This window comes from Fundulus heteroclitus, chromosome 8 (genome assembly GCF_011125445.2).
Source record: "Fundulus heteroclitus isolate FHET01 chromosome 8, MU-UCD_Fhet_4.1, whole genome shotgun sequence".
Classification (NCBI taxonomy): Eukaryota; Metazoa; Chordata; class Actinopteri; order Cyprinodontiformes; family Fundulidae; genus Fundulus; species Fundulus heteroclitus.
Genome location: NC_046368.1, coordinates 33,899,365 through 33,924,224, shown reverse-complemented (window position 1 = coordinate 33,924,224; position 24,860 = coordinate 33,899,365). Strand labels below are relative to the sequence as shown.

The 24,860-nt window shown below is 44.4% G+C and overlaps 1 protein-coding gene across 1 annotated transcript in view; it reads right to left on the bottom strand.

Annotated features, from left to right (window-relative positions):
• Positions 1-24,163, bottom strand: part of LOC105918661 (transcription factor 7-like 1-A) — a 34,733-nt gene extending 10,570 nt beyond the window's left edge. The window contains exons 1-6 of the mRNA XM_012853790.3: positions 23,282-24,163; positions 23,085-23,154; positions 21,860-21,996; positions 6,721-6,798; positions 2,170-2,287; positions 2,006-2,087 (exon numbers count right to left, since the gene is read on the bottom strand). Coding sequence (XP_012709244.1) covers positions 2,006-2,087; positions 2,170-2,287; positions 6,721-6,798; positions 21,860-21,996; positions 23,085-23,154; positions 23,282-23,455 — 659 coding nt within the window. The 5' untranslated portion in view covers positions 23,456-24,163. The remainder of the gene's footprint in view (positions 1-2,005; positions 2,088-2,169; positions 2,288-6,720; positions 6,799-21,859; positions 21,997-23,084; positions 23,155-23,281) is intronic.
• Positions 24,164-24,860: the final 697 nt, after the last annotated feature.

The following is a 24,860-nucleotide window of genomic DNA, read 5'->3' as shown; positions in this document are numbered from 1 at the left end:
CCTTGTTAAAAACCAAAAAACAACTGTCATTTTCAGTTCTGGGATGGCAGAAAAGCAGCAAATTTTCTCAGCAACTAAGGTCTATGTGGGATAGGAACACTGCTGGTGGCATGGATCAGCAGCAGGGAGCATGAATGCTCTGTTGGATTTAGCACCTCCCAGAGATACAACCCTTAGAGATCAGTGATCAAAGGACATAAGCTGTGTAGTTTCACAACACGCTGATTGTCTTCTAGAAAACCTAAAGGGAGAAAACTGTTTATTTTACTGGGCTGGGATAAAACAGACCAAAGAACTGAAATACGGGGAACCACATTTACACAGAACAGTGGAGATGCATTGGAGATGCATTGAGCAAGGCCAGAAAAATACTTTTTTTTGTCTGATCATTTGAAGCGTCAAGTCTGAGTGTTGCTAGGTCCCACTGACGGCGTTGTTGTTGGAGGAAGTCTCAAACCTTGCTACTTTTAGTCTCAGCAATGAGCTGATGATGAAGTCAGATGTCACGCGGAGAGAAGCTTTTGATCAGGAAACTGGTTCCTACAACATGCCAGAGGTTCATGCAGGCTGGGAGAGAGCGAGAGAGAGCTAAACGTTCAGCGTATGGCGGTGAGGGTGAACAAAGCTCAATAGAGGAGCTTGGTTTTATTCCTGTAGGCGTTCAACAACTGTCTCAGTAATGCTACGTAACAGAAGGGATGGGTGACATGGACCATTAGGCTTAGCACCATATCTCATGGTGTTTACTGGAATATTGGTGATAAATAAAAATCCAATAGATTGCATGACAACTACTGAACATCCCAGCAGGCAAAGCCCCACAAACGCTCCTCCGATGTGTGATGCCTGCTGGCAGAAGCTCTGATACTGTTGCTGCTCTCATGGAGCCAGCAGTGGAAGAAACTGGAACAACTTGTGATCGATGCAGTTTTCAGGGCATGAAAACATCATCGTGTATAGTTTATTACTGTTGCGAAAAATTTGGCTTCTAATGACAATAAAACCCTTTCCCAATAACTGTAAAAAGTAAAATATCATCCTGTTTGCTGACAGTTTAAAACCCTCTGATCCTTTAGTGGTGTATTAAAATGCTAAAACCATACAGTATATCAACTGCCTTAAGACGCTGTGAAGTCTGTAGTCTGCATCAGGAGGCCAGAGCTTCTTACCAAAACTGGAGAGCAGAACTTTGACCTTTAGGGCGATTTTATAAAGGCAGGCCGATCGGTGCTATGTGGCAGACAACAAACATTCTGACCCTATGACTGATTCCAATCTCTCTTCAGCATGAATGTTTTAATGATCATTAACGATGCCTCCTAAAATCACTAACTGCATGACAGCATTACGATGTTCCTATTAAACATCACATGGTTCCATTTTATTGCCACATTTGCACAAGAAATGGCACCGTAACTGCTATCTAATATCAGTATCTGTCATCACAATCACACAGGAGTTCTTGGGTGTGATGTCTGGAAGCATGAAATGCTTCGGGTGCCTTGCATTGCTGATGTCCAGCCAGGTGGATGGCCTCCAACCCCCACCTGAACCCCTTGTAGTTCCTCTAGTGGCTAAGATGTTACAGCTGATGAACACTGATGACCGCGTGGCGTAACTTAGAGAACGTTTTGGTATCGCTTTGCAACCCTCAGCACCAACAGCATAGTTCCATGTTTATGGCATATTGTGTGTGGTTGGGAACACGGAACGGGTGCCTGAATAGAAAACACATGTTCAGCATCTCTCAGCCGCTGCACTCATTTTGTGGTGAAAACTACTTACCGATCCTGTGTTATTAGGTGTAAGGATAATTTTAATCGTAATGTTTGAGCTTTTGTGATCACTTAAAGTGACTGCAGCAAAGTAAGTGACCCACACAATAAATCACCACCAGAGAGATGCGGGTGTAGGAGAATCAGCAGCTGTAGATCAGGAGTACTGATCAAGTGTCCATGCTAACACTGTGAGAGACACTAGCAGAGTCAGTGTGTGCTTCACTCACAGCCATCCTAGTGGGTGTGGGAGGGGAGTCATGCCTCCAGGAGAAGATGGATAACAGGCCGTGTGAGGGCTCCTCGACATTCCTGCTTCCCAAACAGAAGCACAGCTCAGAGTCAGAGAGGAGAAACAATCTGGTGCAGCGATGTGTGGCAGCTGGAGGCTTACCTGGCTCAGGAGAGAACCCCGGTGAAGCCCTCTGCGGGGAGAACGCCTCAGGACTGTATGACAGCAAAGGATGGAGGTGGGTCATGTGGGGGTGCTGCACCACAGGGACACTGTTGGACTGGAGACGACACAAGGAAGGCTCAAAAACAACAAGAAGCAGGGTTTCTGCAGACATCACCAACTCACATTTAAGACTTTAAAGTGTAACTCACTCCCATGAAAAAGCAAAATCCCACCCCCAGACAAAACTTCATCAAAGTGGGCGGGGAAACGCGGGAACGGGAGGAGGCTGTGTTCAGCCGCAAGCTTGATTTGCCATATTGATTCATGGAGAGAGAGCTGAGTCAGGCTGCTAGTTACGCCACGGTTCGGTCTTTTGGGGTGGAGGATCTTTCACCCCCCTCGTCCCTGGAGGTTGAGGGAGGCTTGTGGAGCCCAGCAGGGCTGAACATTATCAGTTTGAGCTGCTGGCTCAAGGTGCTGACTAAAAGAAGCCCGAAGCCGGTGCTGCTAAGGCAGCGGTGGACAGGATCGGTCCAGTTCTATATTATAAGTTATTTATTTCCTGCTTTGTAATCCAGGCGGGATCACCGGCAGTTTAGTGCATCATGATTCATTTGTAATGTGGACATAAAGCAGGGTTGATCTTCTCTTTGCTCTGACTGTAGGTAGCTTTCAATACGAGGGAAGGCAGAGAGGGAAGTTTAGAAGTTTGAGCCGATACAGGGAGGCTGATCTGGGGCTGTCAATCTCTGCCTGCCGCTGGCTGTTGAAGCTGCGGAGCGCAAATGTCCAATATCCAACCTAATACTAACATAACCGCGGTTTCACACCAGCCCCTTCTCTGCTGCCTCAAGACACTAATGGCAAAACAACTGGTTGCTTTCACAGAAATTTGCCAATGACACATAAAAAGTTGGTTGATTTGTTTCCAGGCGCTTTTTTGAAGAAGAAAAAAAGTGGCTAGAGGGTTTGAAAAGTGCAGCAGTGCTCACTCTGGAGGCACAAGATGGAGGGAGCTGTGTTTTTTTTTTTAAGAGGGAGCTGTTATTATACTCCACAGCAGCAGAGCTAACGATGTCTATCTCTGAATTACCTCACTTCCACTGAAAGCAATGTTAATCCGAAATTCAATGCAAGACCCTCGTTTAACCTGAGGAGGGCGAACATCGATGATTTTAGAAACAAAAGCAAGATTTCAACAACTATGCACACATTTTTTCAATATAATGACCAGGATATGTAGACAGTACTATAAGACAACCATGTTAGCAGTTTATTGGCAAAAAAAAAAAAAAAGTTGATTTGGGGGTAAGTTACCCTTTGAAGGGGAAGTCCGGTCAACAAGGAAAAATCAGTGGCTCATTAGCTATAACTACAACAAATATGTTTGTGGTTATTTAATGAATTTAGCGTTAATAAGAAAATAAAAGCATAAATTGTCGTCTCGATTGTATGGGGGCGGCCATTACTGATCAAATATGGGCAGTAATGGCCGCCTGACATCACATCCTCCGACGTCTTTGTGCGGTGAGGCACTGCGCTTTACCAGCTAAATCAATAGGAGCTGTTGTACACAGCTGCGATTAACAACAATTTTTTTCAGATTTCCAGAGGACTTCACCATTGACATTCGCGAGAGCTATAGTTGGAGCAACAATGCTCACGTGCATGGGTGTTGGATGTAACAATACATCGGGTAAAAGTGAAAAAAAACAAAAACAGTTTTTTTCCACTTTTCCCATTCATGATCCACCGGGTTCGTTTTTTCTTGGAATAACTACCTGAAGAGAGAGGATTTGCCATCCAACTTGTGGCCAGAGAGAAACAACGTCATATGCAGCCAACATTTCGAAGAAGAATGTTTTGTGAATTTCTCCATTGTGAGATCAATAAAGACTATCTTATCTTATCTTGAACATGACATGAGAGCAAGGATTTTTGGTAGGTTATTCTTTTTTTAATGTAGAATTTGCTGGAACATTTGTTTACCTACCAGAGCGGCGGAGGGATACGACACACTTAGAAAGCATGCTCACTGCGGCGAAGCCCACTTATTTTATGCAACTTTGGTCTTATTTTTCACTTGTAAATTTCATGAGTTGCGGGTTGCAGATTTTTTTGGGCTTGTTTCTGAAAGTGAAGTCAATTGTTTGGGGTCTAAACTAAGTGACGCCGAAATATCCCTCCGCCTCATAATGCACTGCAGCTCATCCTGACAGCAACAGAGAGAAAACTCAGAAGGAGCTGATCTGACCGTATTTTCTGCAGTTTACGGTTGCAATAACAGATGATAACTGCTGAAAGTAGATTAGGCAGTGCAGATCACCATTTTGAGCAGAGATTGGTTCTAACGATGACTTTTATACTCATCTTTAACATTGCAGAACCCAACCCATAAACCGTACTTTAATGCTTGTCCCTAAAATGTAAAATTTGTATTAATTTAAATTGAAATGCTTAATACCATGTTCTATCTTTGTTTAAGGGGTTAAAAAAATATTTTGGCATGAAAACGGATATTTATTTACAAAGGGACAGATAGGGCATTGGGACTTGCTCTACAGCTGATCCCGCACAGTGACGTCACAAACTGGGAGGTGGCAGTACTGTTCATCACCAATATATAAATAATGAAGCGCACATAAAATCCTTACATTTTCTCATAAATTGATGGTGTGTCTTACAATTCGAGCGCCTTATACATGATTACTGTTGTGCTCTCTGACCAATTTTATGTGGTACAATGCGCACAAAAATCTGTTAAAATGTGTAAATGCAACTTTGTAAGCAGCGAATCCGCTCTGTTCAATGGATATTTAGAGCATAACGGTACATTGTGTCACTATCTGATCGGACCCCGGAGCTGTCTAAAAGATTGCCTGACTGTAAAAAACTAGAAGTGCATTCAAGTAAAGGCCCCTCATACTCGCGTGTAGTTCACTCCGTGGAGGTCCGTGCGTATTCAAGGCGTACTTAAGGAAGACTCCACGAATACAGGTACATGTCACACTATAAACTTCTCAGAGGCAAAAAGTCTTTATATCAAACTGTTTTATATCTGACACCGAGCTTGATACACTGAGCTGCTCCAAGCAGGCGGTCACAAGGACACACAGCATCACAGTCCCTCTCTGTTCTCACTGACAGGTGGGAGCCTGCTAGAAAATAAACGGCTCTAGCTAATAACACATTTTACCATCCATTCTGCTGATTTGTCCCATTGGCAGAAAGTATGGGAATTGTAGGAATTTGCCACAAGAAATGTAGGCAGTAGAACTATGACATCGACTATGAAGTGTAAAACGTCCGTGGAGAGTCAGCATGGAGTCTACTAAGCTCACAGCACGCCCAAATATGTGGGAGCATTTAGGCAACCAGTTTTTTCTAATCATGAAATAATTTGGGTTTTTCATGTCGATCAGATAAGACGCAACAAGTCAAGTCAGTCTGAGAAATGTATTTCCTCAGTGAAGAAACGTTTCTCTAGGTGTAAAGCAGGGTATATCAGTGTGCTGGTCACACATATTCTCTAATGTTAACATGTAGAAATGCTGGGAGCATGTTGATGTGTGGCCAGGAGATGAAAATCATGTTTAAGAAGAACGATAAACAAACAGCATGACCTAAAATGGTCTGTTATACAAATTTTAAAAGATGACATTTTTAATTCTAGTTGTGAAACCCTGTTTATTTATTCATCCAAACTGTTGTTTGGATGAATAGTTGTTTTGTCGACCGATTTCAACCTTTACCTTCACTGCTCAACTAACAGGATTTTAAGCTCCATGTTAGGAGACATACTGCCCTCTCCAGGCAGACAGGAGGTACAGCAATGATGGTTTATACTGGATTATCTAAATCCTCTAAAATCAGGGTCACCAACCTTGTTGAAACTGAGAGCTACTTCATTGGTACCATATCATAAGAAGGGCTACCGGTACTGACATTTGAACTAGAAGAGTCAGAATTCACCTGAACTTGAATAAAATTTTCCTGCCTCGTTATAGATATTGTTATTTTTAAAATCTATATAAATGCAAGTGTGATTAAACAAGAAGAGTACAGGAATAAAATCAAGTTTTAGAGGCTCGTGGGCACCACAGGTGGTCCCTGGGGGGGCTACACCATGTTGGTGACCCCTGATCTAAATGATCAAGCCCTTACTTCCTCCTTCAATTATAACCAAACTGAACTCTTACTTTATGCTCTCCAAGCTTGTTCAACATTCCACATCCTACCTGCTGCTAAGGCAGCATTAAATACCATGTTTATCTACAGAGCAACAGTTTACCTGCATAAGCCTTTTCAGACCCAGTAGATGGGTTTTCCTCAGAAATCCAAAATGCTGTATGTGTGTGTGTGTGTGTGTGTGTGTGTGTGTGTGTGTGCTCTTGTACTTGCAGCTAAACGAGAATTTATTTTGCTTACTTGTGGTTAGGTTTAGGACTAAGGTGTCAAGTATGTGTGTGTGTGTGTTCGTGCGTGTGTGTGTGCGTGCGCATGCGTGTGTGTGTGACAGAGAGAGAGCGAGACAGAGAGAAGTCTTACCAGGTGTGTGGGAGCAGCAGAATCTCTGATAGCTGATCTTCCTGGAATATCGAGAAGGGGCCACTGAAACGGCAGGTACTGTGAGAAAAAGGAGACTGTTACCAGACGCTGACCCGTTTCATCATGTTGTTCACACAAATGTAACTGCAGTATGAGTTATTAACAAAGACCACAGCTGTGAAATGGAATCTATTAAACATTAATGCCCCTGAGTGGAACATCTTGAAGTGTTTTTTTACCAGACATTCTGCAGATTTTATGAACAATTACCGTTGAGCGTTCTTTAAAGACTGATATGTGTGTGAATATTCCCCTTGTGTGAAGCCTACGTACAGGGCCTGCTCTTTTTGTCCCGTTACAACCACAAACTATCGGGCATTTTACTGGGGTATTATGCCAGAGCAAAACAATGCAGTTTTCCAACAGGCTTGACCTAAAACATACACACAGAGCTAAGAATACCAACACACACCACACTCTTCACTCTTTGTCTTTTAAGAGACTTATAAAGCCATGTTAATTTCCTTCCACCTCCTAATGGGGCACTGATGTATGCTGCTCTATCCCATTAAAACCCCATAAAATCCATTTATGGGTGGAATGAGACAAAATGTGGAGAAGAAGCATGAGGACTTCTGCAGGGTGACGCCCCCTGTGGTGATGAGGGGGGAAAGGCATGTTGGGAACTTTAAATGACCCTCTCTAAGAGAGGAAATATTTACCCAGCAAACCTAGGATGAGATAACACAGTTAAGTGTTCCTCATTTGCCACTTGTTTACATCTCCCCCCACCCACCCCCAACCAACCTTCATCGATGAGCATGCAAATTGCACAGGAGAAAGCTAGACTGCAGATAAGAGCTCTGAGCTGGGGCTCATGAGCACCATGACACAGAACAGAGTCTACTCCCTATATAGATCCTCGCCAAACTACCAGGACTACACCCCCACCCGTTACAAACAGAACCCCACTGCTGAAAAGCCCTTTGCTGCTCGTTCAGCTGTGACAGATGCCTACAGGCCCTCAACGGTGACCTTTGACCTTGACTGGACAGGGGGCAGCAGCTCTGGTGCCAGCTGACTTCAACCCGACACCTTCAGCTACAGATTAATCGTGAACATTCATCTTCTACGTTGTTTAGTGATCAACATTTTAGAGACGCAGAATTAAATCAAATTCCAGCTAAGTTAGTGAGGGCATTTTCTAAAAAGGTCAGCAGCCCTGTATTAGTCACTGTGAAAGGAAATACCGATGGTTTAACTCAAAATAAGCTGCAGCTACAGGTTCAACCAGTCGTTGCTACAGGTCCAATCATGCTGCTTCCTGTGGGTTTAATCGCTGCGAGGTCCTGCTAGTCAGACGGCGTGGTGGCCAGCGGGTGGCGGGGGACTCCCTCTGTGAAAGCAGGAGCTTTAGCAGGCTGCTGCGAGCAGACGAGAAAACTATCACAAGCCGGAGAGAAATCAGTGACGACCTCAGAGTCCTTCCCACGTCTTTAATTGATCTGCTCCAAGAAGCAAAACCGTTTTCTAGTTTTGGATCAGCCTCGTCGGTTCCGTGAAGGAAATATGACACCCTCAGCACCGGACCGCCTCGTTTATAGTAACTACGGTAATTTAGCAGAACAGAGCGAGTGCAAAAAAGAAAACTATACAAAAATATGGTCTTGATATACAAAGGTTTGAAGGCTGCTAGTGAAAAATATCACGCGGTTTACCAACGAACCGTCTTAAGATTTCAGTCAAAATGTAAAAAAAAAAAAAAAAAAGAAAAAAAAAGCAATTAGAAAATCCACAAATGAAATAAATCAACATTACAAATAAAGCTTTGTGCAGTACTAAATGAATGGCTTTATTCATGATTAGGTTTCTAAACAACACCGTTTATTTTCATTTCACTTTTAATAGGACATGTTTAGGGCTCTGACAAAAGGCAAACACTCCTTAATATAAGAACTAAATACAGGAGTTTGCAAAGTTAGGTCCACTCAACCTTTCTGTTTGCAGACTAACATTTCAATGACTAGACTCACCTACACGTTCATTCTAGTTCAAACAGCCAAAGCCTTTGTCCCAATGACTAAAGAGCAGCACAGCTACTCATGTTGGGCCTCATCAGTCCTGACTCTACCTTCAGGCACAGGAAGGAGCGCCACACCTCCCCCACCCGCACGACGTCTGACTGAAAACGAGAGCAACCCGCAGAAAATCCACCACCCTGTTTCTCCTTGGCCTTCCAGAGGACGCCGAGGCTGAGCGCTAACTGGATCCAGCTGTTGAAATACCGCCACACTGCACCTACTCCAGCACACCAAAGATCCATTACTGAGGGGAGGATGGGAATCTGTGTGAGCACTGGGGAAACTTGTTGGGATTACTGCTGTTCACAAGTGGCTACGGTTCTACACAAAGATCCGATAAGAAGCCACTGGAGGACAGCAGTCGGACTCAACGGCAGAAATCCTGAGATTTTGCCTTGTGTCATGATTAAACATCTTTACTGGCTCAGGTGATAGAATGTCTGAAAGTCAGACATCAGGGACAGTGTGCTCACTAAAGGTGGATGTAGCCACCAGATCTGAGAGAACGCCTCAGAGGAAGCATCTGAACCACATCTGGATTCATCAGAGATGTGAAAGGTTTCTTCTTGAACTCCAAAATAATATTTTATCACCAAGTAGCTACGTCCTTTCCTGGTTAATATGCTGCTTTTATCAACATAAACCTGTCTCTACACAGCTACAGTAGCCAAGTCAGCCACAATTAAAATAAATGACAATGAAGAAAGGATTTAGATGAGAATGATGAATGAAGTCATGCTGGACGTAAAATGCATCAACATCTAATGATGCAGAGCCTCAGCAGAGGTAGATGTACACCAAACCAATTCTGTGTACTGGTCAGACACAATGTTTGGCAAAAACAAGTCAGTGTAAAGACATGAAACAGAAGCAACAATGCCACAAATAAATGATAAACATTCACTGATTTTATCTTCACCTAAAAATTTGCAACCTCAGCAGAATCTGTACAAGTTGTATAATCAGACTCGAGAAGCTGACGATTTATGTTCCACCCTGAGTGAGGATCAGCTAAGGATCAATAAAACTGAGTTAAGCTGCTCCAGCTTATAGTTGGGCCTGAACACAAACAGCCACAGCTCCACTCAACTGCTGCTCTAACATCCAGATAAAGGACAGCATGCAGTCTGCCTGTGATTTTCTAGCAGTCCTCCCAGCCAGAAAAGTGTTACACTCTGTTCTAAAGTGGTTTCCTGACAACCAAAACTGCTACAATAGTAATACCCCATTTACACTACCCCTTTTTAACCGAGCCGAGACCAGTCCGAGCTCGGTAACCGCGATAACTCTCGAGTGTAAACGGTAAGCAGACTGAACTGAACCAAGCTAGACATAACTGGACCGCGCTAAATGCAGATTAGTCCCATATGTGGTCTCGGCCTGTTTTTTTCTGTCCTGGTTATCTGATAACGAAGAGTGCATGAGCAGACCGCATCATCCCCTTACAGTCAGCTGACTGTCTGCGGTTTTTCCGGCGTGTCTGGCTGCACGTCCCGATTCACACTCCATTCAGACAAATTTCAGACATTCATAAAAATACTAGCTTCCATGCCACACAGTTTCCAGAGATGATTCTGTTTAGCATTGTGATGAACATCAGCGTCTGTCGTTGTTTCCTGCTTCTGTAAATCCTTATTAGACGTTCGTTTGTCTTTTCCACGTCCCAAAAGCCGACTCTGTCCAACCATAACTTCCTGAATGTTACGGAAGCCGCCGTTTTGATTTGCTTTGTCCCGCCTTCAATCCCAGAGAACAGTAGTACCGCTGACCGGAGGGGGCGGGGGGAGACAAACTTTGCGCCGCTGACCGGCTGAGCGGAGCGGCGCTCATATCGAGTTAGGTTTATTTTTTTATTATTATTTTTTTGGAATGTCGGCTCGTTGGTAGCGTGAGGGAAACCCTACAATGTTACTTACAATCGCATCAGCAGAAACGCGAGGTCCGCGTCAGCCTTGCAGCCTTCTATGTTTACCAGTGTACGACTCCTCTCTCTGTCCAGAGCCCTTTTCCTCTTTCTTGCCTGCTCCAACATGGGCTTTCGCTGTTTTCTCGCTGGTTCCGCTATGATAACTGCACAAATATCGCCACTGCGCTACCAACGAGCACACCTTTCACTGCGGGCGTGTAGCAGTTCTCGCCGTAAAGCAAGACCGACTCTGGCGATGCACACGAGACTACTGAGCCTGTGAGTGCGGGCCGAGGGCTCCTGCAATTGCAAGTGCGGTATTTCCCCCACAGACCACCAGGGCGGCCGAGAAAACCTTAGTTCAACCTGAAATGACTTATTTAATCATCCAAAACGGTATGGAACATATTAATTAACTGAAAAATGTTGCATAGTATGCCTTTAAGTGCAGCACTGGCAGAAGACAGCTGATGGACCACTTCAAAAGGTCACTGTCCCCAGGCCCACTGCAGTGACAGGGTACAAGTACATGGGAGGGGTGGGCACATCTGACCAAATGACTGGAACAAATTCAGTCCATAGGAAAACCAGGAGGTGGTCCACCACTGTTCCAACATCTGGTTGACGTAACTGTGACAAACTCCTACGTCATCAACAAGGATGATGAGGTAGGAGGAAAACTTCTGACATGCCATTTTGCATTAACTTTTTTTTTTTTTTGCTTTTCATCGGATCCGAGTGCAAGATTTGACACAGTTGATCACTCCTGGAAACTTTACATCAGAGAACACAAAAATCTCATGTGGAGTTCCCCAAGGGTCCATCTTGGCTCTCCCACTAGTCAATATCTACATGCTCTCTCTAGCTCAGATTATAAAAAAACAACATCAGCTACCTTAATTACACAGACGACACACAACTCTACATCACCATGTCACCAGGTGACTATGAACCCATTCAAGCAATGAGTAAATGCTTAGAAGAAATCAATGCATGGATGTGCCAAAATTTTCTATAGTTTAATTAAAACAAAACTGAACTAATAGTTTCTGGACCAATGGAAGAACGATCAAGAGTTAGCTAGTAACCAATGATCAGGCCTTAAATCTGGGTGTAGTGACTGAATCAGAGCTAAACCTTCAAAGGCATCTAAAGACATCCCATCACCTGAAGAACATGTCCATTATTAACGGACTAATGTCTCAGCAGGATCTTGAAAAAAAAAATCCATGCGTTTATCTTTAGTGGAACTGATTATTTCAAGTTCCTGTGCAAGTTTTGCCAAAAAAAGTCAATCAGACAGCTGCAGCTGATCCAGAATGCTGCTGCCCGCATCCTCACTAAGACTAAGAAAGTAGAGAACCAACCCACCCCCCACTTCTGAAGTCCTCACATTGGCTCCCTGTATCTCAGATAATAGACTTTAAAACACTCCTATTAGTTTATAAAAATCACTGAATGACTTAGCACCAAAAGACACTTCAAAGGGATACTGCTCAGGTATGCGTAAAAGGTTTGCTGTAGTAAAACAACTCTTAAAACTCCTAGATACTTGAGCAAACTTGGGTCTGTGCAGACTTTAGGCGAACTTTGCACAGACAGGTACACGTAAAGTTCAATATTTATGACCGCATATGTGTACACGGTGCAAAACTATCAATTGCTCACCGGGAAGAACTGTTTATATCGAACAGTTTTATGTGCGACACTGAGACCATACACTCAGCTGCTCCAAGCAGTAAGTCGTGAGGGTACGTGGCGTCACAGCCCCTCTGTGTGTCTGCTCAAGAAGGAACGGCTCTAGGCACTCAACTAGCTCGTCAAACTTGCTACTTTATAGTTACTATAACTGTAGTTTATTTTTTGATTTACTCAAAAGTAACTTCTTACTACTTACCTCTGACCTTCATAAATCAGAAATCCAACCTTTTCCATCCATCCATCCATCCATCCATTTTCCAAACCGCTTATTCCCTCATGGGGTCGCGGGGGTTGCTGGTGCCTATCTCCAGCGTTCACTGGGCGAGAGGCGGGGTACACCCTGGACAGGACGCCAGTCAACCTTTTTCTGACTAGTAAATACACCATATCTAAACCCTGCCAGGCGAAACTGAAAACAGTCTTCGGTGAGAAGGTTGTTACCGAGGAAATATTTAAATTTAGCAAATTTATGCGTCATGTGATGTTTCAAAAACACAGCCAGAAGCTTCATAAAACTGTTTAGCTATGAAAAAGGAACCCTACATTCAGACTTCAACACAGACCTAGACTCCAAGAGTTGCCAGTCATTTTGCGCTTTTGCTGCATCGTAGGTTTGAGCTTGAGATGAATATTCCCAACATTCAGCTCATTCTGATAATTAGCAACTTAAAACCGGGTTCCAGACTGGGGGGGATTGTTGACCTTTATTTTTAAACATGCAGTACTACATGTATACAGAGACACAGAAAGAAGCCAAACACAGGAAGACACAGGGTCATGTGTTAATGTAACGCCCGTAAACAAAAGGGTTTAAAACAAAGCAGTGATTGTCTAGACTTAGCCCCCCCCCCCACCCCCCATCAGTTCTACCTAACCACGGGGTCCGTTTCAATGTAAAGGAGTTTTTGGTCTGACAGCAACCAAACTGAAAAATAAAGCAAATGAAAAATGTACCTACTCCCAACTACTATAAGTAGTTGGGAGTATCTGGATACAGCTGCTGCACCTCTGCATCCAATGATTGTCCTGGGATGCTTCTTGGACCACTGCAGTTCCCAATGCCAGCAGACCCAGAACTCAATGGAGGGTCTAAATAGGAATATTTTGTCATTGACATCCAGAACGCTCTTTCCTGGAACTTCAGCTTTCATTTACCCGGGCAGTTTTTATTGAGCATTTGGACTGTGGGGCGGGGTGATTATGTCAGACGGAGAGCAGTAATCCCTTCCACAGCAGCGGCGTCTGCAGACAGTGGGACAGACGTGCCCCGATTTAAAATCCCAGATTCTTAGCAAAAACTATAAAGCCAAAGATTCTGTGAAGAACTCCACAGATAGTTGTCCCCACGTGCTCCCAGAGACCTCTGGGTTCCCCCACCAACATGAGGGAAGAGGAGTGGAGAAGGGCCAGCTCTGGACTAAAACCCAGTGTTTTCTAAACATTTGATCAATTCACAGCATTCACACAGTGAACCTGAATAAAAAGTTTATTTGAGTCAGAAAAGGTGAGAAATGTTAATGAACCATCAATTTATTTGAGGTATTTTTTATCTCTCTGCAACACAAGCCATTCATGGTTCAGAACTAACTTATGGCTGTGGATGAACAATTCCTGATGGGTGGAGGTAAACAGAAATCTACCCATTGAAACCCAGTCTGGACTCTCCAGGACAGGTGAGCTTATTCTCAGTAAGCAGGGATGCTTTGTTTACACACCTAGCCGCTCACGTTGTGTACTCTCAGGTGCTGTAACGGTCTCCTTTACTCCTTCTGCAGCAGGTTGGAACCTAGATGCAACAATTGGTCCTAAATCAGGTCAGACGTCAGCAATAATTCAGACTTACAGCCGGTTTTCCTAAAATAGCTATGCTATGGATCACGTGTTACCATGGTGACGCAAGTAAACAAGGGAGTGCAGCTATAAGCAGAGATAAAATGGGAGCTGGCGTGGAAAAATTAGGTGATGACAGCAGGAATGAATCAGTGCTAAAACAAGAAAAACCCTCCGCTCATCACTCACATCCAGAGTCAAAAACCAGATATTTCCTTTCATTTTTGGCTGCCCACACTTTAATGATTGACTTTATCTATCAAACTGTCCCAAAATGTGAACAAAGAAGACTTTCCCCGTACTTGTGCATCAGGGTCAGATTTCCCTGCAGCTGTTCTAGAGCAGTGGGAAGGTTTGTGCTTGTAGTTCTCTGGAAAGCAGAGTTAAAGTTGTTCCAAGCGTCGTGAACATGCATGGGTTCCAGCGCTGCAGCCGCGTGTGCTGCTGTGAGGGGGAGGCGGGTGAGGAAGGGGAGCTTCAGGGAGGAGGACTAAGCGAGCAGACAGGTCGTCTCTCCACGCTGCCTCCTGCATCCTGCCTGCACCCATCAGCACAATAAACAGTCTGTATTATGGTTGGAGTAGCAAACAACCAGCGCCCGTTTGTTTACAAGGACTCTGCTTCAGATGGCCGGGCTCGCCTCCTCCTCCTCCTCGATAAACACGCGCTCAGTCTGAGGGGGCTTAGAGAGTCTCCTCTTTGACAAGAGGACTGATAAACAGCAGGATCAACTCTTGGTCCAAGGTTGAATGTAGCCTTCAGAGGAAAGAGTTTTTATCTGAATCTGGCCAAACTACACCAAGGTCAGAAGGCAGCGTTCCTAGCAGAGAAGGCAAGGAGTGTATGAAGTCAGCAGCTTGTCGCTGAATGCCCCAGAGGCCTGCTGCTAGGCTGAGGTTAAAGAACATGCATCACCAACACAACATTCAGTTCTAAACTAGGACCTATGCTGGGCGATAAATTGATTTAATCAATTAATACGAAGTTACAATTTTTTACGATTAAACTTTTGGAAAATCTGGATTTAAGTAAGTCATTGGGCTTCCATGAAGAGAACAGCATGCAATGCTGAATATGTTTAGGAAAATATATTGTCAAAATATTGTAAAGAGGAAACGTTTTTTTTTTAACCATAATACGAGGCGCTTTAAATTTACCCATTTAATTATTTTTTCTTACGTTAGTTTGAAGTTACATTAGTGAAGTGAAGCCTGTTCTTAGCTCATTGTGTAAACCCACTAGCAGCAAACATTTTGCTATGTGTCCATTGTTTACAACGGCGGGGCCGCCATCTTGTTTTACCAGCATGTTTCACAGCTTGGAGTTGCACTTTGAATTCAGCTCAATCACAGACGAAATGCTTGCAATAATAGCAATTTTTTTTTAAATTGTTTCCCTAATTTTTTTTTTGTGAAATGAAAAGCAGTAGAAAAAAACATACATTTGTGGGGTTTAGTATAATAAAATTATACTAAGATTTTATTTTTAAGCTATAATCACCCAGCCACACTAGAACTGGTCCTAGAAAACCACAGCAAAGAAATAGTTCTGGTTCCATTGCCAGAACACCTGCTCAGAAAAGTCACTGTGACCCTTAAACAAGTCTGGCTCTAGATTCTGTGGCTCTAGAAAAGCCTTCAGTACAGGCAACTTCACACTTCTAAACTGCGTTGAACAACAGTCTGGAGAAGAGAAGCGGCTGCTGACAGGTCAGCTGACTTTCAGCCTGATCCAATCATGTTCTCCACAGTGAACAACCTGAATATTTTTAGCTGTCTTGTAAGCGACCTGTTTTTAGATAGAGAACACACAAACACTGAATTCAAACTCAACCCTTTATTCAACCAACTTTTTACCAAAACTACAAGTTTTTAAAAAAGAAAAAAACAAGGCGTGCTCTCTGAACTCTTTGAAGGGGGCGGAGCTTGGTGACAGAGGTTCCTGGGTCTGGGTTTGTGATTGGTTGGGACGACGTAATGACTGTATTATTAACCTACATGGCTAGAATGGAAAAAGGAAGGAAAACTCTTATTTTATTGAACTTTGTATTGACCCTTTTTTCCTGTCATTGATATACGTCTATCGATCGATATATATTGTTATTGAATTATCATCCAGCCCTATTGCAATTACTAGTGGTCCCCATGCTAACTGCCTTTATAAGATGCAAAAGACAGCTTTAGTAATCAGCTCCATAATTATGTTTTATTTGCTGTTAAATATCAGTAAAAGCCTGTTTAAACAGCTCTTCCACAGAGACATGAGGTCGTCTCTGTCCTCAACATACAGGAATAACTGCTCATGGCAATCTTGTGAATGCTGTTCATCAGAAACCAGCCAGAAAGCAGGCTGGTTTTTCTTTCCCATTTTCCCTGATCATTTTCCTCAAATGTATTGAAATTCCTCGGCCCGCGCGTCACTTTCCACGGGCGCCATTGTTTTCCAGCAAACTCTCGCAGTACTGTCATCTCATTGGTCGGTTGTTGTGGTACAGGTATAAATTAAGCGCTGTTATTGGTGGAAATCTGGCCACATGCAAACCTTTAAAATGAGCCATTTTTGTGAGTGAATTTCATAAACGTTTCCAAAAACGAGACGAATCATGACAAAACGCAACTGCTACACTAGAGCTGGACGATAATTCAATAACAATATATATCGAACGATAGACGTATATCGATGATACAAAAAAAAGGGTCAATAAAAAGTCCAATAGAATAATAGTTTTTCTTACTTATGCATTCTAGCCATGTAGATTAATACTCATAATAGTCATTACATCGTCCCAACCAATCACAAAAAGCAGACTCAGAAACTAAGTGGTGCACAAAACCAACCCCTTCAAAGAGTTCAGAGAGCACGCGTTCTTTTTTGCTTTTTTAAAAACTTGCAGTTTTGGTAAAAAAAAATTGGTTGAATAAAGGTTTGAGTTTCAATTCAGCATTTGTATGTTCTGTATCTCAAAATAGGTTTCTAAGCAACAGCATAAAATGACCAGGGCAGCACTTAAAATATATGTTTTGAATTTGTTGATAATTATCTATATTGATTATTATGATTTCTATTTTATCTATATGCTTTTTTTTCTATATCGTCCAGCCCTACGCTACACGAAAGCCGATGATCAGGGGGCGATCTCTGCATTTCCTGTTGCATCCTTGGCAGTGACCACCACCCGTGCAGATGAGGAGGAGCGGCCAGAAAAACACCCCAATGGCCCGTCTAGGGAGGGGGGCGCCCCGCGCCAAACGTCACGGACAAAGCTGGTGGGACTGGTCCCCCCACATGGATGTTTGAGTAAGAATAAACAGAGCAGTAGTTTGTTAAGCTATACCATATGAAGGTAAGCATTGTGTATTTGCTCGCAATTGTTACCTTTCTACTAGTATTTGTACATATTGTTAGCAATAAAAGTGTCATTTGACCTTAAGAAGAACTTGGTGTTGGATATTTTATCAAACTTAAGTTGTATATTTAGAGTGGAGAGAAAGCTTGAGTTGCAGGAAATGGCCTCCGTTTGTACTTGAAACAGTGAAAATGCTCGAGCTTCCTCTCTAACGTACCGACACGGAGCAGGTCCTGGGTGGAAGTGGGCTTAGGGACCATTCAGCCCCGGCCACTGACGACAATGAGCGAGCGATGGAAGGGACGGCTGCTACAAAGCTGAAGAATGCAGGTGTCTGCGCGAGGAAGCCTGGCTGTGCCTAAATACGCAGAGGCACCACCTCCACACAAACCCAGAAAGGAAAAAGGAAAATGCCAAAGACAGCCAGTCATAACCGGACTGCAGCTCAGAGAGTCTCTAGATGCTGCGATGGGCAGCACTAAACGTCTACTTACACACTGCAAAAAGGAACTAAAGGGAAGTCAAATTTTGTCCTGGATTTGAGCATTTAAGTTTAGATGAGCTGCCAGTGGAACTTAAAATAGAAACAACTCATCTCCATCTTATTTGAAGTGCAGTCTATCCAATTATCCTATTTTAGGGGTAGAAATACTCATTGCATTGGTAGATAATCTTATTTATCTGGTCAAATCAAGGACAAAGACTAATTTCATGAAAACTTTCCTTACTTACTACCTCACTGTAGTTTGAACTTGCTGAATGATGTGGAACAACTTCAGCTCAGCTTTCTGCCTGAGGTCATCAACCCCAACTGTCCTGCGCAGCAACACTTCACCCTAACCACCCCCCACCCCTCTCCCCCACTTCCAAAGAGGCAACATGTTAAATATGGCTGTGAGCGCAGATGTATTAAAGCACCTAATCCTAGCTTATCCTCCAAAGAGTGGCCGGGAGGGGAAATTGGGCAACACTCTGCAAATCCTGCCGTGCACCTAGCAGCTAAAGCAGCTAATCTGCTGCAGAGAAGCAGACACAATCAGAGCTCATCCCTGCTGCAGGCCGAGTGTGTCCAGGCTTGTCTAAAGCTGCACCGTTACAAACCGCCTCGTCCGCACAGCCTGCAGGCGCGCACGCCGACACCCAGCCACTCAAACGCAGGCGCACAACAAGCCTGCAGGCAGCCGTTTCTGGCTCTCAGGCAGCTCAAATGCTACATTCCTGCCGCACGGAGCACAGTTTCAGCTTCGGACCTTTCTGATGGCAGCTTCTGATAACGTTCAAGTCCTTCCACATCCAGAAACCACAGAGCCCTGAGGCGTATGGTACGTCTACTGCTTAGACCTCTTCAGGTGGTCTCACGTCGCCACCACAGACTCCAGTGGCTTTCAGGAGGACTCGGTGTGGACGGGCAACAGGAAGCAGAGCAGAATCATGAAGCAGAAGGAAAACGATGCCTAGTTTTCAAGGTACTCAGGGAATGACAATCTGAAAAGTGTGATGTGCATTTGCATGAAGCCGCCTGAGATCTAGTCACAGCGGATAAACCTAGAGCAACCCAGCAGTGCAGCATGGTGTAAGGTACGCAGACCGTGTGTGCCAATGCTGATGCAAGTCATGACGGCTGAGAGGGGGATCAAACCGGCAACCTGACAATTGCAGGACGCACTCCCCAACTCACAGAAGTGGGATTTTTATCTCTAAACTACACCCAGTAACTGTACTTAATTCTATTTTCAAATACACTGATAGTTATTGATGGTCTGTAGGAAGCGACAGTGGAGAAAATGGCTAAATTAACAACCCTGACAATGTTGTGTTATTATGCAAATTTCCCCCGATAACAATAAAACAATGTCAGAAATGCCCAGCACTACTGGATGAACAAACACATACCCAAGTATCTGGTGCTAACCTCGTCCTGCTTTGGGTTCATAGCAACCAGACTCTAGCCAGGGACGAGTTTATCCTGGTTATTAGTCAATATATACAGCAGTCCAAGCAGTTCTTAGCCAAATTTCCCTTTAGACCATATCAGAATGGCAAAGGAAATGCCGTGTGCTGTGAAGCCATGTAATCGGGGGGGGGGGGGGGGGACCAGCTTTGGCTGCAAATACAGCAGCAAGTCTTGTGCGGTAGGCCTCTGTCAGTTACTGACAACATGGCTCAAGCTCAGAGTGGACGGACAGCATCTGTGAGGGTCAATATTTAAGAGGGCAACATGTTTTCTGTTGGATTTAGGACTGGACTTTGACTAGGCCACTGTAACACAAATGTGCTCTGATGTGAGCTATTCCACTGTAGCTCTGGCTGTGTGTAAGGTAACCGCTGGACGGCCAACATTTGCCCAGTCTCAAATCTGTTGCACCCTCTCACACGGTGACCCCAACCCTGAGGCCACGGACCGGTACCACTCCACAGGTCATTTAGTACCGGGCCGCACAGAAACAATAAGTAACTTTCATTATTTCCTTTTATTCCTTATTGATTCAATTCAATTTTATTTATATAGCGCCAATTCATGAAACATGCCATCTCAAGGCGCTTTCCAAAGTGAAATTCAACTATACAGATTGGTCAAAAAGAGTTTCCTATCTAAGAAAACCCCGTAGATTGCATCAAGTCTTGACAAGCAGCATTCACTCCTGAAGAAGCGTAGAGCTACAGGGACAGTCGTCTGCATTGTCCATGGCTTTGCAGCAATCCCTCATACTGAGCAAGCATGAAGCGACGGTGGAAAGAAATTGGATTGTTGGATTCTGAACCACGTTTTATTTGGAAAAATATCCGGATTGTCCCCGTTCCATCCGTCTATGACTCACTCCAGATGCGTGTCTTAACAAACGTGCTGACAGCAGCACGCATGGCAGCTAACCCTGTTGCTAAGACTAAGAAGGCATTAACCACAGGGGAAGAACTGGTCCCGCCGCCACCAAAGACATTTTGCAGGAAGCTTCCAGAAGAGGCGGCAGCGGCTCTAAACAGACACGAGGACCGTTGTAGAGACAGAAAGTTTAATTACAGAGAAGACTGGACGTCAGCAACACTTCAGGTGTCATGGTCTCACACCACCCCTAGGTGGGGCCGACTCGTTGCAGAGAAACAAGCTCAGGTCTCTCACAGCAGAACGGTGAAATGCAGTTGTCATGCACTTCATATCTGTGGATGTTTAGGTTAGATTTAGAAAATGACAGTTTTTATGCTGGTCACACCTATTTTACCTTAAAGGCCGGTCTGTGAAAACATCGCAGACATTCAGACACCAACCAGGCTGGTTCTGAGAGTAAATGACACACAGGTGACCTTAACTGAATTTAGAGGCAGGCGATTCTGATTTCCATGTTCCCCGTTTCTGTTGGAAGACGGCCCAACGAGTCGCTACGGGGCCATTAGGGCCGTGAGGTTGGAAGTCTCTGATGGTTAAAACTTGAGAGCTTCCCATAGGAACGGCCGGGGACGGAGTCATACTCTCATACTCTGCTCAAGTTATTCTGACCCGCTCAACAAAGCTGCTCCCTCAATCAATTCAACTCCAGCAGATGACTGATGGAAGATCAGAAAAACTACAGGAAGTCTAAAGAACCACTTCGGGTCATGTGAGTCAGTGTACAGGAAGCAGCTGCATCAGTTAGAACCCATCTGGGCCACTCAGAACCAAAACCTAAAGCCCAGGATCCATTTTGGTTCCCAGTGCAGCTTCGTTTCCTTATATATTTGTCCTTTCCATCCTATACAGTGACCAACTGCTTCCTATTGAACTGTCTGTCACGACTCATCGAATGATTCGAAGACCTCAATTCATAAAATCCATGGAGGCAAAATGATCTGCCTCCAAGCTTCGTGTTTATTTATTCAGAGCACTGTGCTTCGGCCAGGCGGCTAACGCTAATGATAGCCTAGCCTGCTAACGCATGGAGGCCCAGTGCGGTTATCCACCATGGAGGGAGACAGCGACGGGCAAAAAGCTGCACAGAGAAGGAGACCTAAAGTTTGAAAGAAGCGGGATCCCTTTAAACTTTAAAGCCTGGTGCTGCGCAACCTGCAGATTGTGCCAATTTGATTTTTACCCCGTTAATCGTCAGGATAATCAATAGAATGCTGGATTACAACAATGATCGGCTGCGACTCAGTCAAGAACCAAACAAGAGAGATTCAAATGTTCTAGAGAGGATTTGCAGACATTTAGGAACACAAGCAGGAAGGAAGCGCCGTAACATCCTGATGGTTAGCGCTCAAACAGCAAACTTTTATGAATCTGAGTGCAGGGGGGAGTCTTACCGTCCGGCCGCTCGAAGCGAGACCTCCGTTTGTGAGGTAGGGACTGCAGAGGTTCCCGAGGTCCGGGATCATGAAGATGGGATAGCCGACATACGGCGACGGCTGGTATAGGCCAGCGCCCTGCTGCTTCCTCAGCCCTGGGAAACAAGCTCAGCATCACATATTGGTCCACTTTGTTCCTGAGACATCCTACAACACGTCTAATTTGAGTTAGACCTATATAAACGGATTTTTTGATAAAGACTAAAAGAACTAGAAAGCAGTTCTTTAAACAAGCCTAACAGCTTTACTGTCTCCGTTTCATTTTTTTCCCCCCTTGGCTTCAGCACAATAAGAAGTCATTCTAATCAACAAACAGATAGAATGTCTGCATTTTAAATATCTGACATTTAACCAGAAAGGCTGCGCTTCTAATCCCCCCTAAACTGTGAGTTGATAGAAACGCTGTGGAACTGCCGCAGAGATCCAAAGCCAGAGCGCCGTTGGTGTGTGGCACACACGAAGGTTCGTCTGGTCACTGCTAGCTACACCAATGGCCACCAGGGTGTGATTGGGCAGCACACAGTTTAATGGACGTCAACAGTAACCTAGAGACGCACTAATCAGGCTTTTCCAAGTCAATGACAGACACCCATTTCCTAAGTCTATTTTCCCCCTAAAACTATAACGCATAAGAGAAAAAGCGTACAACAGGTATTTTGATAGTTAGTGGATTCTGACAATGAAACGGAGATGTAAGCTGATGCACTTTAATGTTTTAAAGCATATGTCGCTAACCATTATCTGATTTCTATTCAACTTCTAAGTGCTTTTATGTAGATTCTGCTGCCTGCATTTATAGACTAATAATGGCAGTTTAAAGAACGTGTAAAGAATAGGCAAAAAAATATGTCAGTGTTTCACCTACAAATTACTGATTTGAAGAAAGTAGTCAGCCTTTGTGATCTCTGATTGGTTCATCTCTATCACCAGCCCTACCTTTCCCAGAGTTTGTCAGACACACCGCCCTGAACCCACAATCTGCGTCTGCACATCTAAGTTCCACCATGTCAGACAGAACAGATTTCAAACTGTAGTTAATAATTGTGTGATTTTTTTTTTGGTGTGTGTGTGTGATCTGAGAATCTGTTTGCATGTTTTGCTCTGATAACGTTGAGAAACGTTTAAAAACGCGCAATCTAAAGACGAGAGGACTTTGCGCATTAAAAACCCAGCTTCTCCTTACCTTCCTCAAACAACTGGCCAAGCCTGGCCCTGCTCCCGGCATCTGGATGGGGCTTGGGGCGTCTGTCTGCCTGCGCGCGCACACACACACACACACACACACACACACACACACACACACACACACACACACACACACAGTGTGAAGACACCCGGAGCACAGCGGGAAACACATTCACGGACCTCTAGTGAACTCACCTCCGAATCTGAGCCGCTGGTGGTCTCGGACTCGTTGACCAGGGACGACTTGACGTCATCCAAGTCCCGCTCCGAGGACACGTTGGGCTTGTCCTCCTGCTCCCCCTCGTCTTTGAAGGCGATCAGCTCATCGCTAGCCCCCAGGTCGTCCCCGTCTCTGCTCAGCTGCGGCATGCTGGGACGCTAGCTGCGGAGGCTAACCCGGACCGAGTTTGTTTAAACAACCTGCGAGCCTGGGATAGCTCCCACAGAGCATTTAGCTCACGTCAGCAATATGCCGAACACCCCCGATCCCCCGTTTAGGCAGAATCACGCCTGTTGTGCCTCTCACGTCTGCCGGTAAATATCGAAACAACCGTCCAAAGTCGCTACCAAGTTAGCTAGCTACCTGCGGCGTTCACGGACCCTTCCGCTGCTGGCGTCCAATTCCTGAGCCGTGGAAGTCGCTCTGTCGTTTTTTCCCACTTGGAAAACAGTCCACGGAAAACACGGCTCTCATAAAAAGATTCAAAAGTACACGCAACTCATAACCCACTGGGAAGCCGTGACCATTATAGGACTGTGAACAGTCCAAAAAAAAGTTTACGTCCACTTCTGCTGCCCAGTTACTTTGTTGGAAAAAGTCGAGGCTCGGTCTGATTGAATTCCAGCATCTTTAGTCCCATCTGAAATGAGCATAATTCCCTAAAAAGTGGGGTTTCAGCCGTTCTGACTCCTTTGCAGCTTGTTGGTTTGGCGGTGCGGAGGCGTGGGAACCGCCAGCCTGGTCGGTGGCTCTGAGGTGGAGTGGAAGTGGAAGGAAAAGGCTGCGGAGTGGAGCTGCTGTTGGAGCCCAGCGGGGCGGGGAGGACTCTGACTGATCTGAGAGCAGCACAGCACAGCCTACTGCGCTGACCAACACTTCACTAATCTGATCCCACGCCAGAGCCAACAGGTTGCTACTAGTTGTTTGCAAAGAAAGGATGGGAGGAGTTTTAAAAGGAAAAGGGCACTTTAGAGTTTAAAGGAGCAGTTACACACTTTTCTAACCGGATGAGCTACGATTGGGAACGTGCTAGTCCTCATTCACCGCAAACCCCCATGGTCTTATAAACACATCTAAAGGTTTACAGATCGACTTGTAACGTTGGCTTGAGTCATACCAAGCAGAAGACACACACACAGCGCCAGTAAATACAGGCTTGTTACTTTGTCATAATCTTCCTAAATTCTTGGAAAAATCCTGAATAAGTTCAGTTCAGAATTTTTTTTAGCTACTATATCATAGACAGCAAAGGTTAGGAGAGTATAGAAGAATATGCTTTAGGTTCTTAAATAGTACTATATTGGTAAAGTGCTTATTTTAGAATTTGATTTTGATTTGTTCAAAGTAAAACTACAGATTCAACTGTTAAATATGGGGTTCCTCAAGGTTCAGTGCTGGGAACAAGGATGTTTTCCTTTGTATATTAAGAATCAAGCATCATTATTGTCACTATGTGAGGACATTTGTTTTGACACAGACACCGGCTCAGGATGTACACAGAAAACATATAGCACGCAGACCACTGATCTCTATTATACACTGGAGTGCTAATCG